This window comes from Crocodylus siamensis, chromosome 6 (assembly GCF_052110815.1).
Source record: "Crocodylus siamensis isolate JL-2025a chromosome 6, ASM5211081v1, whole genome shotgun sequence".
Taxonomy (NCBI): domain Eukaryota; kingdom Metazoa; phylum Chordata; order Crocodylia; family Crocodylidae; genus Crocodylus; species Crocodylus siamensis.
Window position 1 is genome coordinate 83836622 of NC_143400.1, and position 16646 is coordinate 83853267.

The 16646-nt window shown below is 44.2% G+C and overlaps 1 protein-coding gene across 1 annotated transcript in view; it reads right to left on the bottom strand.

Annotated features, from left to right (window-relative positions):
- Nucleotides 1-525: 525 nt before the first annotated feature.
- Nucleotides 526-16646, bottom strand: part of SLC7A14 (solute carrier family 7 member 14) — a 64913-nt gene continuing 48792 nt past the window's right edge. Inside the window, exons 5-8 of the mRNA XM_090051472.1 lie at nt 13544-13690; nt 12186-12394; nt 9593-10470; nt 526-2834 (exon numbers count right to left, since the gene is read on the bottom strand). Coding sequence (XP_089907598.1) covers nt 2515-2834; nt 9593-10470; nt 12186-12394; nt 13544-13690 — 1554 coding nt within the window. The 3' untranslated portion in view covers nt 526-2514. The remainder of the gene's footprint in view (nt 2835-9592; nt 10471-12185; nt 12395-13543; nt 13691-16646) is intronic.

Consider the following 16646-nt stretch of genomic DNA (forward strand, 5'->3'; position numbering starts at 1 on the left):
GAAACTGCACCTTCCAGATTGTGGGTGACTGTTTTAACCGCTGGACTCCTGGATAAAAAGTAACTGTATCTACTTGTGGTTGCGTCCTGTAAGAAAGGGCTGATTTAGGCACTTAACTCCACGAGAGCTGTCATGGCTGAACTGGAATCCCAAGTGGAGGAGGGCCAGAGTGTGTGGGACTTAAGCCACATGTATCTTCTCAGCATTTCCTATAGGCTAGTGTTAGTGGCTCCCTGCTCTCTTAGGCACCTACATCTCTTCTTGCATTGTACAGAGAGCCCAAGTGCTTTAGTTAGGGCTATGGATTCAACTATACAACTAGGTACCTGCAAGTCAGGAACTCAGTGCTGTGGCACTGTGGAGTTAGCCCTGCTGTATACAGATTCCATTCATTTTAAATATATATAGAGGTATCTCATATATAGAGGTATCTATATATATTTTAAATCAATGGAATCTGTATACAGCAGGGCTAACTCCACAGTGCCATAGCACTAAGTTCCTGACTTGCAGGTGCTGTGATTGATATATATAAAATCTATCTATCTATCTATCTATCTCCCTTACATGGCGTGAAAATCTCAGCCTCCACTGTTGGGGCGGTGAGGTGGGCTCTGGGTTAGGAGGGGGAGTGTTCCATTTTCACTCTATGTCACCGAAGGCTTAATAGTATGTGAAGTATTATTTTGTACTTGTGCCTAGCAGTGCCAATGGTCTCATTTGGTACATTAAAATATATATAGTAATATATTAATAAACATAAAAAATCATGGATGTAAGACTGTTGCTCGGATTTGTTTAGTTAATTTATAAGGGTATCTTCTGCTTGAGCTTAGCTAACCTTTTTTTCTGTCTTATATGTTGATTGGAAAGGGCACAGTATGCCAAATTCACCCCAGAATTAATGCTTAATGGAGTAACATCACAAATGAGGTTATTCTATTCTGCTCTGATTAGAAATGAAATCACTGGACATTTTGTTGATGTGAAAATTGCAGGGTTGGGCCTACTGTCTGTTTGTAGCCCACAAGCTCATAATAACCATCCACCTCCTGGGAAAACCTGCCTGGTGTTACATGAACTCCCATCTTTCCCTTACCTATTTCATTATTTCTAAGTGGGGTGGGAGACTATGGAATTTGTTAATCATAGTAGATAGCTGCACTTCAATATTTTTCAGATTATCACCCAACAGTTCCACAGTTCAGTATCTCTAAAACATAGGTAAACTAAGAATCCTTAATATGAAGTATAGTTTTATGGCAGGGAATGAGATTTCAGTGGCTGGCTCATCCAGACTGGCCACAGACATCATTCAGTGATGAATGAATGTTAACAGCTTTTATGAACCTAATTTTTGTGGTGCAGGAATGTCACAAAGTAGCAAATAGGAACTTCCCCTGAAGGACTGAAATCTGAATGACAATCCAGAAGTTGCCCAATGGGAAATCGTAGAGATTAGTGAATTGGTAATAGAGCCATAATGATTGAAACAGAGTCCAAGTCTTGAAATATACAGTGCCAGGAGAAATGGAGGGTCACACAAGGATGGTTAAGTCTAGCTGGGTAGAGGCCTTTATCATGACTAAGGATGGATACAAACTACAAAGTCTAGATCCAGATCTGGGAGGTTCAAATGCACTGGATCTCTCATTTTGATTCAGCCTGTCCTAGGGAAAGAGATACAAACTACAAATACTGGATTGTGATTCCCAAGGTTGGGATATTTGGTTTTAAGGGGTTTTGGTTCAGACCCATCCTTACCCATGGTGTTCATACTGTTCTCCAAAGACTGAAATGCAGGTTGGAAATGTTTTTCTGTGAGGCCAAGATCCCTGGATCTACCTTTAGTCTACTCCTGAGATTTCCTTGGAAATATTTTACTGCCTCAGTCTGGTTCGTTCTATCTATCTATCTATCTATCTATCTATCTATCTATCTATCTATCTATCAAAGATCTTCTTCCTACAAGGTTCAAGGAAAAATATATTTGCTAAGAAAGTGCCAAATATATAACAGTAGCTTCAAGCCAGTATTATGGGATAAATATTCTCTATGGAAAGCACAGAGAATATGTTTCAGGCCCTTACCAATTCAACCAGTCACGTGACTCTGCTCACTTATTAAATGCTCATCCTATTTGGCACATCTCCCATTAACTCATGTTGTCAGTACTGCCAGGTGTTCAATATAACGCATGCTGATGGTTTAACAGACACAGAAAGAATCTGCTAGTCAATCAATCCATCCAAGTGATGGCCCCCGTTGGTAAAAATCACCAAAACAGGACATGACTGATGGACACAGAACAGGCCACTTGTTTGTTTTGTTCAAAGTGACAACCTCAGAATCCAGGACTATCCTGGAGAAGAAGTGAGAGAGTGAGGGACGTGATTCTGGGCACTGAAATTTAGAGGACGATGGAGTTTACAATGAGAGCCAGAGAAGCTTTCACATTCTAGCCCACGGGTTAGGTTAGCGAGAGGGTGCATTATGGTTTGGTTCCCATGACTCTTACTCTGGTGAGTCATCTAACTCATCATTTGCAATCAGGGCCTCAGAATTGGGTTTGTGTTTGCCTTTACTTTTTGATTTGCTACTTGTCCGATTACTTTCCTTTGCCTCCGACATCTGCTGATAAGAGAAGCCTTTGTCTTCAGAAGCTCCCCAGTCCTGGTAGTTGTCATTCTCAGCATAGGAAAAGCCTTCTTCGACAGAGAAGGGGTCAACATCAACATCGTAACGCTGGTATGTGCTCTGATGAAGGGCCTCCTCCCGAGCGCTGATCTCCAGGGTGCTGTTCCACATGCCATAGCCAAAATAGATGAGCAAACCTGCAGTGAGGGAAGGGAGCAGGGTAAGGGGAGTCAGCTGTTAACCATTTCAGAAAGGAATAAATAAATGCTATGTTACAGTGACCCAAACATTACACAGTTAAACACATGCAATGTTACCCTGAAGCTACTGCACAGATGTTTTACCATCTGTATCCCCTATACAGACTATGTGAATTTTAGAGTCATAGAGAAAACCAAGCAACAGTGTGCTGTGCTAGAAAAAACCTATTAGGGGAATAGGGAATTGACACTCCACTGAGGTATAAGGGTCCCATATATGGGCCAGATCTCCAGCTGATGAACATAGCCTAGGTCCAGTGAAAACCCTGAAGTCAACAGCACTATGGCAATTTGTACTGGCTGAGGAATGGTTCCATGTAATATTAGTATCAAAGATAAGAGCTTCACATAAACATTATGAGATTTAAAAAAAATTAGCACATCTAGTTTTTGAACCCTTTAGGTTTTGTGTGTTCAAGCTTCTCTCTCTGCAACCAAGGAACCAGAAATATATATGTATATTTTAAATATGGACCATGATTCTCTCATAATCAGATGTATCCATGATCTGGGGCTTTAGGAAAAGCCCTGAAATATCATGAGACTTGTGAGAAAATCCTAAGAATAGGCAAAAGCTGCATTTTCAGGCCTTTCTCCTCATCTTTTCTCCTTTACTCCCCCACTGCATACAGCCAAGTGTGCTTCCTGGCTGTCAGGCTAAATCTGATGGGTGCTAAAATGTCGTCCTTTGATAACTAACTATCTGATTTCTTTCCAAGCTTTTGTTCCTTCTTGTCTTTTCATCTGACCTTATACAATTTCTTCTTCCCGCTACCAACATAACATGTTTTTTCAAGAATCTAAAGTAACTAGAGAGTTAAAATCCTACTTGGCAATATTCTGCTGCAGATGCATCTCTGTAGCAAGGCACCCAGTGAGTCTGGTCTGGTCTTGGCACTGACTGACATCATCAAGTGAGACAACAGACTGCTCATGTGAATGGGACTGTGTCTCCCACACCAGCAAAGGTAAAAGTAAAACAAACCCCATCCCTCTCAGCCTTGTGCTTAGCAGCTTCATGGAAGCTGCAGGGGAAGTAATTACATTTAAGAGGCACTGCCTTCATTCAGTAGCTCCCTTGGTTGATAGCCAAAGGAATACCATACAAGTCACAGGGGAAATATAATTAAATGAAGAAGACCCGGTTGCTGTTTTGAAGTCACTTTGATTTGCAGGCACAGGGGGCAGCTATCACATTTGACGGGTGGTGCAGCTTCTATGTGAAGGTGGCTGTATCTTCCAAGGGCCAACAAATGTGCAACCTGTAGTCCCTGGATTGTGTGAAGCAGCCACTGCAAAACAGCTAGGTGTTGCTTTACAGGCTCCTCTGTGATGGCCTTCCGGTGCTGTGGGGTGTGACTTGCCTGCAGGGGTCATGAAGGAATTATCCCTTCTGGTATACTTTAATTTGGCCATAAATCCTTTCTCTAAAGCAATCAGGTGCTGGCCACTACCAGAGGAATTCATTACCTACCTAGCTAGAGGACATTACTGCCAAGTCTGGACACTCACCCCATTCTCTGCAAAATTAGCTTAAACCTCCTAAGATTTTTAAAAACAGATAGTCTGGGGCTCATTTTCTGTTGGCAACCATCAATCCTTCCAGATCATGGTGTATGTGTGAGAAGTCACCCAGACCTTCAGCACATATGCCTAAGCAAGAGCTTGGAGGAGCAGAGGCTGCCCAGACCTTCATCCTCATTTTAGGCCACCGAGACAGAACCCAAAGGCTAGACTGAATCACGACATTTGGTGCCTCCAAGGCTGTAGTTGTATAAGCATCAAGGGATCAAACCCAGGTCTCTTGTGTGGCAGATGGGAATTCTCCCATTGAACCACAGGGGACTCTGGGGCTCAGTTTATTTTCCTTCTAATATTAGAGACTTTGTCCATTAGATTTTCAAACCTTGGTCTTCAGCCTTGAAATACTAGAAACTTTTTTTTACGACTTGAATTTTTTTCTGAGAATCTCCTATCTCCAGGTGCCGGACATCTAAGTGAAAAAACAAGTACCTAAGACACACCATAAAATCCTGAGGGTTGACAACTCTGGGAGGAATCTGTAGCTGGATACAATATAGCAAGTGCCATGCAGAAGGTGGAGTTTAAGGTATGATTAATGCTTTATGCAGATAGGCATTTGCCTATTTACTTTTCATGAATTCTCACTCCCATGTGTCTAACGTATAGTCAAGTGGCAATTAACTGCGAATAACATACATGGTCTTTTTTATTATTGCGCATAAATAACACCTTTGTATTGTGCTAATAAACCACCCACGTGCCAAATTCAGTAATCAAGTGGGTAGGCCAGCTCTCCTCATTTAATTGTGAGCCTTGTGGTGGTTTGAAATTTTTCATAAGGCCCCATCTTGTGAAAAATCTCAGTTTCTGTTTAAAAAAATGTCTAGCCCTCATGACCAAAGAGGAAAGCTTGAAAGCATGACCCTGAAAGGTTCAGATAATAGAAAGGAAGTAGAAAGAGCCCAAATACTTATTTTTCTTAAATCTCATGGTTTTAAAGCAAGTGTTATGATACGGAGTGGCTTGACTCATGAGTTTTGAATGACTGGTGCTGGCAATATTTAAAACCTGTCTGACTTGAATGGAATTGCATCAGAAGCTGGCTGTTTTTGTTAGACCTCTCATACAAGGCAGAAAGGTTTTCTGTTCCTGCCACTGAGTTTCTTTCCCCTGTTGACTTGGGTTATTGAAAAATGGATGAGCCCATGGTTCTAGAGGTCTCCTGATAAGGCTGCAAAGCACAGATCCTGCACGGGCAGATGGCCTGTGTGCAAATTTCTGTTCATGGAAATTTAATGAAGCTGCAGCTCTGAGCCCTGGGAAGTTCCAGCCTGCACTCAGTCCAATTAAATCCTAAAAATACATCTTGAGAAGCCCTGCTGTCTAGCCCTCTGCCTACCATCCTGCTCAGCTGTAGTGGGCTGCTTTGAAATTAAGAAAGAAAAGCAGGACAAATTAAATGGTTCTGATCAATTTAGATGCTGGCTAAGTGCTGCAGAGCTACGTGATGGGCTGAAATATTTTGGAAGAGCCACAATGATGCAAGATGTCTGGCTGGGAAAGTGAGGGGGCAGGTCACCCTTGGGACACGATTACCCTTGATGCAGGACTTGGAGGGATCTGGGTTGGTGTAAGGAACACTAGGTGTTGTATCTAGCTGACTATTTCTCCAAAGCTTCCCAAGAGTTCCCCTTTTCCGGAGACTGCAGCACAGGAGGACACAATGCAGTCCAGCTGCTCTGGGAAGTCTAGGTTGAGGGTCATCACTTGTCCTGAATTAGATTTGCAAACTGAGCTCTTTTTCTTTTCAAACCACAGCCCAAATTGAATTCCCCTCCAGATGCTCAGAGCCCTAGTCTGTGCTCTGTTGGCTATGCTGGTCCTTAGAATGAGGGTGGCATCCTCATCTGATATTGTGGCAGCCAGTTAGTAGGGCTGTTCGATTCGGAGGAGATTCAGCCCAATTCGGCAGCTGAATCCAAATCAAATCAGGAGACCAATTAAAAAGTCCAAATCGATTCAAAGCTCTCCAAATTGATTTAGAAAAGATTCGGAGAGCTTTGGAGATTCAGGCAGCCCCCACTTGCCACTGCAGGTAAGTAGGGGGAGGGGACCATGGGAGGACCCCTGCCAGGCCCCATCCCCTGCCTGCTCCCCCAGTCCCCCGAGTGCTGCCCGACCCCTGCCTGCTCTCCCAGCCCCACTGCATGGCTGCCCTGCCTGCCCCAGCTCTTGGCTCTTTAAAAAACTGCCTCTGCTCATGGCGGCTGCTGCCAGGTGGTGGGGAGGGGGGCAGGAATCCCCACTGCCTCACGCTGCACGAGGGGCTTTGCCACGAGCCCCTGACCCCCTCCCACTCTCCCAGCTCCCACCACTCACCGGCTGCTGCAGCGGCCTCGGGGCTTCTGGGGGTTCGTGGCAGAGCCCCCCAAGCAGTGTGGGTGCAGTTTTTTTTAAGAGTCGGGAGCTGGGAGAGTGGCCGAGGCAGCCATTGATAGTGGGCGGGGGAAGGGGCCAATTCGGAAATTCGGCCAATTTGGCGGCAGCCGAATCTCCAAATCAGATTTGGCCAAATCAATTCAGGACAGTGATTCAAATCACTGAATTGAATCGCTGTCCCCTGCGTCAGCCGAATCTGAATCTGAAGCAAATACTAGCCACTTCACGCAGGCCTACCAGTTAGTAACACAAGGCACTCGGGAAATGCCATGCTGGATCAGATCGGTGCACCACATAGCCAAGTACTCTGTTTCCAGCTAAGGCTTTTCCCAGGCGCATTGAAGGAAGGTGCAAAACCTCTCTCCCTCTTAAAGACACATTGTGGGAAACATTTTGTGGACCCCTAGCCATCAGGGGTGTTCTTTTGCTCTGAACCATGGGGATTTGTATCCCTTATACTTATTTTATCTTAATCTAAAGTAACTGCAGATGCTCTTATTATCCCGGTAGAAGTCTTGATTGCTTTTTAATGCTGTTAAGATCATGGCTTCAATAACATTTTGTGGCAGCAAATCTTACAGTTTACTTATGGATTGTGCAAAGGATTATCAGTATTTCATTTTCTCAGTTTTAAATGAGCTGCTTTCAGGGGCATCCCCTTGTTTGTGTATTAGGAGTGGGCAAACAGGAGGTCCCCAGCTGGAGAGAACCGAGACCCCAAACTGCCTTGCGCTGAATATGTTACCACTTTCCTCCTTCAGATTGACTAATCCCAGGAGCAGTCCAGCCTGAGTCATGGAGGGCGCGTCTACATGTGCGCTTTAATGTACAGTCTCCTATTCTACTCTACCCCAGAGCACGTGTATAGACACCCTTTGAGAGCAGGGCCATCTAACTTCTAATGGCCGGGGCCACATGCTCCCTGGCATGTTGGACAGGCTGCAGACTGTGGTGTGGCCCGCTCTCCCCTCCACAGGCCTGGGGCTCCCTGGGCCCTGCAGATTGTGTCTCCTTGCCCCTCTCCCCACTGCAACTCCCAGCTGGAGCAGGGGTGGGAGCCGAGAGACCCTGACAGCAGGAGCAATGGGGCAAGCAGATCCTAGGCTGGGAGCCAGGGGAGGCTGCAAGTTAATCCTCTGCAGGCCAGTTGTGCCGTGTGGGTGCCAGCTGAACAGCCCTGATCTACAGGCATAGGTCTGGCACTCCACATCTGGATGCCCGCTGTCAAGCCACATTAGATTCCAGTGAGAAATCTGCAAACTGAACAAGTTTTCAAACAAATTATAGGAAAAGCATGGCTCAAGAGCAATGAGTAACTCATTGACAGGCAACTGACCTGCTCAGAAAAGCAGCCCCGGATGGCGTGGTGCAGGTGAAAGGGGACCTGCTGGAATGTGGGCTGACCCGGGCATCTCCATGTTGACTGGCAGATATGAGAATGAGGACCATGCAGCTGGGTGAGTTCATCTGTCTCTCCTGATTTGTCCACAAACAGGAAAGCCTGTCTGCTGCTGATAGCGTTCAGGGAGGGTCTTCTGGATTGTTTTCCATTTTCATCAAATCAAGTTTTACCCCTGAGAGCTGTCAGCACAGGCACACTTGGCAGCTGCCAGTCAGAATGGGAATGTGGAGGGGTGTGTGTATGTGTGTGTGTGTGGGGGGGGGGTCTAGCAATGACTCTGTAGTAAATGCTGGACTGTTTTACTCTCCCAGCACAAACCCTGCTAGCAGTTCAGTTCAGACTGAGGTGACACATGGTAGAGAAGCTGACAGCTCTCATTTCAATTGAGAGCAGAGAGGCTGATTCTACCCCTTTGAATAAAGGCTTCATCTTTTGAATAAAGGCTTCATCTTGTAAGCAGAATGATATTAACCACTTAAATACAGCCTCCCAGTTGTATTTCCATGCCAGGATCAAGGAGCTCTGATTTAAGTGGGGAGGGTTTGCTCACAGGTTATTAGGCCAGGAACCATTTATTCTGTATTTCTACAGTACCTATCACAATGGGAACATCTGTTTTATGGCTGGGGCTCCTAGGTCCTATCTAAAATATCTCCCCATGATGGGGCCTTGACTCTGGCATTGTTTTCCTGCTTTGGCTCTCTCCTGTCTGGACATGTAATTTCTTGGAGATACCATAAAATATGCTATTTTTTCCCTGGACATTTGGAGAGAGTTGGTTGGAAGAGATGCAAAGTGCAAGAGACCCCAGGTCTTCTAGATACCTAGCTCCTTGGCAAGGAGTATGGAAGTCCTGAGAGCACCCAGGGTTACCGATCTTCCTGCTGGAAAGCCAAAAGCCTAGCCCCTGAGAGTCTGAACTAGAGGTCCTGGGGGTAGCTGTCCCCCTGACTCTTAGGGAAGATCTAGGCTACTTGGACCCTGCAGTGGCGTGTATTGCCAGGCTTTTCTGAAGCTACGGGACCTAGAAACTCTGAAGTGAGCTGAACAAATGGGTGGGCGAGGAGGCTGGGCCTGTGTTCTGTGTGAAAACTGTCATTTTGTAAAATGTTTGGTTTCCAATGATTTAGCATTTTCTTACAGAAAAATATTGTCAGCTTGGATTAACTCAGACTGATTGGGTATTCAGGAGTCACTGATAAGAAATAAGACACAAGGCCAAAGTATTATAACACATCCTAGCTGAGCAATCCCATTGGTTAGACAGGCAGCCTGGCCTTGCTGTTCCGAGTCACTTTTAAACTCAGTTAAAAAAACATCCAAAACTCACCCACAAAACACCAGACAGCAAATCGGATCCATGTTACTTTGGAGAGCTTCAGCATGAGATAGATATTCACCAGCATGGCAAAGGCAGGGACGAAAGGGAGACAGGGTGCCATGTACGGCAACTTTTTGGGGTTTTCTGGCTGCTGCAGGATCACAAAAACCAATACAACGATGAGCAGGATCATCAAAACCACGAGAAGAATAGCCCACCAGCTATGGTCGTAGATATAGTCTGCACCAAAGATGATGAAAGAACAAAAGATAAACATCAAGATGAACAACAAGATCACACAAGTGGTGACAGTGTGGCCAGTGGCTGCAGTCGGCCGATCCATTTTCCCTGGCAGCCCGAGGTGGATCCTCATTGTGTAGTAACGTGGCCCTATTAACTTCTTCAGCTTGATGAGGTAAATGTTTTCAGACTCATCTGCCTCTATTCCTGAGGTCATGTCCACTGTGCCGTAGTTAGGGTGGTTGACATTGTAGGTGGACTTATCTGACTTCCCAATGAGCATCTCGTTGTCTCCCAAGGAGGGTAGATTTTTTGCACCGCATGTGTTGGTGGGTGGGCCAGAAAACTCTTCTCCTTCACTCACGGGAGAACAAACTTCCTTCTCACAGTCTGCTAGAATCCCTTCCTTTTTCTTGGTGTGCTCCTCAGACAGGAATTTGACAAAGCCATCAATGTCACTCTCCGGCTGATATCGAAGAAGCAAGACACACACAGAGACCAAAGTGTAGGCTAGGAGTGTGCCAATGGACATCATTTCTATCAGGTCCCTCAAGCTGACCAGCAAGGAGAGTAGTGCTGCTAGAAATCCTGAGACAATACAAGCCACCACTGGAGTCTCCGTGTAAGAGCTTACGTGGGACAAGAATCTAGAGTATGAAATAGTCACAGAAGGTTAAAGTTGCACAACATGGAGCCTGCTCTACAGCACTCCTCACCCAGGTGGAAAAACCACAACGCCAGGCTTTAGAGCGCTGCTTGCTTCTATTCTAATTGCGTTTCTGAATAAAATTCTTCTGCACAAAATAAATGGCTGTGATAACCATGGCACCTGGGGTGGCATCTAGCTTTAGATATCTATGTGAGACCTGACATGAACATCAGATCATTTAGGGTGAAACCGTGAAACCCCCACTAACTTTTGTAGCAGCAGTGTGCCCCATACTGAGCTTTTCTGGAATGTCTCATCCTTAGGACCTGATCCTGCCCTCCACATACATCCCAAACTCCTGCTGGCTTAACTGGGAGCTTTTATAAAGCTTGGAATGCAGGCAAGAGCTCATCCTGAGCAGACTCCGTACAGCAAACTCTGGTTACTGAGCTTGCTCATGTGAGTAGCTTTGTTGATATAACTGGGATTCATAGGGTGGAATACATTAAGCCTGGCAATGCTTGTAGGATTGGGCCTTCCATAATCATATTTATGAGCTGCTTTCTATTCATGTACTTTTAACATACCATCAGCTCCTCTGTCTGTTGGTGTATGGTATTTAAATAGCAGTATCAGTTTCAGAAGAACCCAAGCCAAAACTCACTCAAGCCAATTTGAGTCTTTCCACATGCTAACAGGTATTCAGTTTGGGATCAGGTCTGAATTCAGACTGGTGGCTCATTTAGGTCTACAGCGCAAAAGTCTAATGTAAAGACAAATGCTAGGATAAGTGGAGTGTTTTTAATCCTGGGTTATGATCATCTCATAGAATCACAGGGTTGGAAAAGACCTCAAGAGACATCTGGTCCAACCCCCAAAGGAAGTATTTACTCTTCTTCATCTCTATAGAGGTGAAACACAAAGTTCACTGTATGTTCTACCACTGGGGTGAGATTTTGTTCCAGGAAAAATATTTAGATATAATTAAAAAAATATTTCTGGATGTTTCTCTCTCTTTCTTTCCTGATACAAAGACCTCAAGTGTAATACTTAGTGGATCAAAAGTTTTCTATAATGGCACTAGTATAATATAGAACGCTGTCCTGAGAAAGAAACCAAGAACATTTTAGGCAATTTGTTTTGAAAAAAACTAAAAATCTCAAACCAAATGCAAACCTTGGCTTTCATACTTTTTAACTTGATAGGATTTTCTCTTAATAGGTATCTAGCAGGTAATATTGTAATTTAGTCCTCTGTGAGTAGAGCATGACATGGACATTTTGTTCATGCAAACCTGGATTGAGTGAAAAGCTATTCATTCCTATACACTTTAACATGAGCTTTCATTTGTAGCTCCACCCTGATTCTCCAGGTGACTTGCTCTAATTTGTGTTCTTATTTGTTGTCACTGGCTATCAGGCTGCTTCTACTCCTGTTTTTCAGCCAGTGACAAACTGTGGCTATCAGGGTGTGGTGAAGTGTGAAGAAATGGCATCCTGCATCTTTCCTCTCCTTGCCCAGAATTGTTTAAAAGGTTTGCAGGCAGACCTGTGCTGCTGTGACCTATCTCAAGCTCTCAGTGTTTCCCTGACGTTGTGGCCTCTTGCAGTTTGATTACGGAAGTGAAATGCAGCTATTGATCTCATGGGTTTTCATGGGAAAGATGAAAAGCAGCAAGGGTCAAAAATAAGTGACAGCAAAAGCACGACTAACCTGAAGAGCAGCCCATCACCAGCCATGGCATAAATGACTCTAGGCATTGGGAAAAGGGAACCCAGCAAGCTCACTGTCAAGCCAGCCACAGATCCAATGGCAACGATGAACTTAGCAGCGTAGAATCCATGGGCTACAAACATTTCCATCAGAGGGGATTCGGTGTCAATGTCAGAGGATGGCACCATCAGTGTTAAGATAACACTCACCTAGCAGAGACAAAAGAAGACACCTGATAGGGATAGAGGGGCACGGATGGTACTTGGCTTTGTAGTGCAGGAGATCAGGTTATCAGTGAAGAGAGACCAAACTATTTCAAGCGTGATTTCAGAAATGGTCGCACTTCCCTGCATCGCTTAGAGACAACTTAAAATGCCACATGCAGGGGACGTCTTCACTACAGAATGATATATCCCAATGAAAAACAACCAAAAAGGATCCTGAGCAGCCTTTAATTCTGCCTTCCTGTAACTACAAAGCAACAGCAACATTGTTTAAACATGATTATGACAATAAACCTTGGAATCAGCATTGACTCAAGCCCATTAGTGTAACGAGACAGGGTACATAATAGAATTGCGCTGCAGTTCACTGGAGAAGTGCAGTAGGAGTCATTTAGCCTCAACAGCTTGAAAAAGATAGGATCAGTTTGGGAAAAATTTCTGATGTAATTACAGCTAAAGGAGACTTGGCTTGTAACTGCTGTGATTAAAGAATGAGGTAGCTTGGTGGCCTTGCTGTGGGTTTTCTGTAAAATAAAGCAACATTCCCTCCCTTTCAGAGACTCACTTGATTTTTTTCCATTACAATTTACATCTCCAAATACAAATGTGCATTCATTTGGATGCAGAGAAGCTGAACAATGCATCTGGCATTTCCAGGCTTGCCATCCATACCCGTTACTGCCAGCCAATGATCTGTGCTGCCTGGGCCAGAGTCCCAAACTGCAGCAGTGGGAGTGGTTCCTCTTCCAAAGATATGGCTGGGTGAATAGTTCCTGCCTCTTTTGATGCTCTTTTTCATTTTGCTGCAGTTTTACAGACTGAACTCCTCTTTAGAGCTGATGCTGTTGATTACGCACAGAGAAAAGACAAGCTGTCACATTCTCCCAGCAGCCAGCAGAGGAAAGGATAACCTCACCAGAATGGAAATATTTTAGTCCTCTGCCTGGAAAAAACAGACTGGGAGGTCAAAGGGTAGCAAAGGAAAACACTGATGTGTGTACAAAACCACAGCTGATTCATCAGTGCCCACCAGAGAAGGAAACCTTTGCAACATGTTCTCTGTGACACATCGCATCAGTAAGAAAACAGCACAGACGATGTAGTAGAGAAATGTTATCTGAACTTGGTACTTACAGACACGTACGCTGTCAGGCACGTGACCAGCGAAGCTGTGATTGCGTAAGGGATGGAGGTATTGGGATTCTTTGCTTCTTCTCCTGTTGTGGCGATTATGTCAAAGCCAATGAAAGCATAGAAACAAGTAGCTGCGCCTTGTAACACCTGCAGGTTTAATTGACTTAATCAGATACGTTAAATAAACCTGGTTGAGAGAGAGGTGGCTCCTTGCGCTTGTCTTCATGTTAGGGTCTGGAGGAATTACTGTACTAGTCCATGTATGTGCGGGAGGACATATGCAGCTGGGCAGTAGAGGCTGTAGTAGAAGCCACAAAAGGGGCCCATTTGCGCTCCCCAGCCTGGAGGAAGTTTTCCCTTCACATCTCCTCCCAAAGCCTGCTCCTTTTTAACATGAAGACCACTCATGCAAAACTAGGCAAATTTGGCCTGAAGCAAGCCCTTGAGTCCAGCTCTACTTCAGCTGTCTTTTGCACATCTTGACTCTCTATACACGTGCTTGGAGTTGCGGGGGCATTTTAATTATCGTGGTTCCTGGGCAGCCACTCTAATTAAAACACCTCACTGCCATGTGTAGTAAGCCCCTGTGTGTTTAAAAATGGCCATGGGATGCTTTATCTAAACCTCATTTTCTGAGGTTTAGATCAAGTTCCCCGTAGCCATTTTAGAACGTGTGGGGGTTTCATCACATGACACCGTGGCGATGCTGGAGCATTCTAATTAGAACGTGGAGCAGACTTGATTAATCACAGAGCAGATTCAATTAATTGAGCCTGCTCTGACACATTCTAATTAGAACACCAACAAGCACATATGTATGCAGCCTTCAGGCCTGGCCAGAGTATCTATACCCACATGTTGGCATTTGAATTTGGGGCCTTAATTCTACCAAACAACTCAACATGTCACTTGAATCATGCCACATGATGAAATACCTGGAAATCAAGGAGATTTGGAAGAATTAAAGCATATTAAACCAATAAGAGATCCATTTGGAATGGTGATCCCCTTGAGGGAGGAAGCCCTAAATCCTGTGCATACCGCTCCTTCGGTTATGGAGGTACATTCAGCTAAAGCCGGTCAACTGCAGTTTCCTAATGCCTGATACAGTTCTGCAGCTGTGCTGTCCCTGAATCTGACAACAGGTCCTGTCAATGACAGATGAGAAACTTCACCAATTTTATCTATTCACTCGCTTTAGTGACATTAGACCCCCAAATCTGATACAGTTCATAGGAATTTGTAGCATTCTCACACATTCCACATTAGCAGACTTTCCAATGTGGCAGCTAAATGTGCTAATTGACAGAACACAATAGCAGAATAAAAGCAAGCGGATGAGTGCAGCTTTCAAAATAAATTCTGTTTTATTTGGAAACTGTGGATGGGCTAGCAGCCCACACCGGAAACCCTTGGATGCAGAATTATTTGTACTGTTTAAATGTTTTATTGGGTTTGTTTTCTTTAAATATACAGTATCATTAAGGATCTTTATAAGAAACAAATGCTGAAACAGGCCTATGGAAAGAGGTAGAGAAAGAGCTGGCCTTGAATTTCTGTAAAATATTGTGAGAGAGAGAGGAAAAAAGCAGAAAAAGTATTGGCATCTCAGGGAGTTACAAGAAGTGGGCCAATTTGGTTTTATTCCAGCCACATGGCATCAAATAGCCAGTCAGCATCAAAGGACGAAGGTGAGCTCTACTCTCAGGTGGGCTCAATGATTCATTCTTCATGGTAGTTTTTATCTAGCAATAAAATATTGATTTGTCAGAGGGAAGCGAGTGGAGCATGTTGTGTCCTAGGATCCAGTATCAGAAATCTTGCTTTACTTTACTTTCCTGCTTAGCTTTCTGCACAAAACCTTTATGGAGTTGAGCAGTGAAAATCCAATAAATTATTCTGGGTTTAGTCCAGCAGAGATATTTTCAGTCTCTGTTCATCCTTGGATAAAAACTAGTTCAAGCAGGCTAAAAAAGCCAAATCTGTTCAAATTCTCAGTCAGCTTTGAGCTAACATCCTTAAAATATGCATTGACAGGTGGTATTATGAAGTGCACAAAACAAACAGCTTAGAACATTTTTATTGAAAACCAACCAAAACAAATAACACCGTGTCCTCCCATCTGTATAAAAATGCTGCTAGCTGTTGTGAGCTCCCTCACTATAGATGGGTAAACTGCATTGTAAAAGGATGCTAAGCTGCATCATAAAAACATGGCCTCAGGTGAAAATGTCTCCAAAGCTCCCAAGTTACAGAGGAGGCTGATTCCCAGTGAAAGTCGTGGGGACGCATGTTCCTAAAGCACTTAAGCACTTTGAAAAATGTTACTTTTCAGCTTTTTGCCTTTGTTCCATTGTTTTGTTGGGTCAGGGATTGGTCTTTGGACCAGACTTAGGCCTTGGATCCTATTTGATCTGAAATTTGGATGCGGGTGGGAAAAATGGTCCCAGCTTTTGGTCATCTTTAATCTTTTGGAAAGTCCTTCAGATATGCTGCTGTAAATCTCTTTCTAGGAAACATTTACACATAGGTCCTGTCCTTCCTTTAGTGAGACCCTGAGCCATGAGAGACCCCACATTGCTTTCTGCTCAACTCAGACCAAAACTCAATGAAACAGTTTCCACAAAAATGCTGCTTCATTGAGTCTGAAATATTAGAAATATTTTGAGCTTGGCAGCTGTTACTGAAGCTAAGCCAGGGTTCTCAGGGAACTTGAACACTGGGACCTAGATATACCTTGCCTGGGGCAGACCTTCATAGCCGGCCTGCAGAGCTGGGTACTCCAGGACTCTCCCTGCCCCTATTCCCTGGTATTAGACTAGCAAAAGCAGCAATTTTATTGAACAGCTGCTGTGTCAGGGAACTTTTGGTTTGTTGAAATGTTGGGAAAAGATTATTTGGATGGATATGAAATTAAAAAAGAAAAAAAAATTCCTGCAAACCAGACACTTTAGTTTCATTCATCCCTAATTCGTCTCTCTCCTTCTTAGATGTATCCACAAGACACATCATAAACTTCACCTGTGCCCATGCCCCACAGTATTCTCCTACCACTCTCATTTGTCAGACCCTGGGGCTTCCTATGACTCCTCTCTTTACAAGC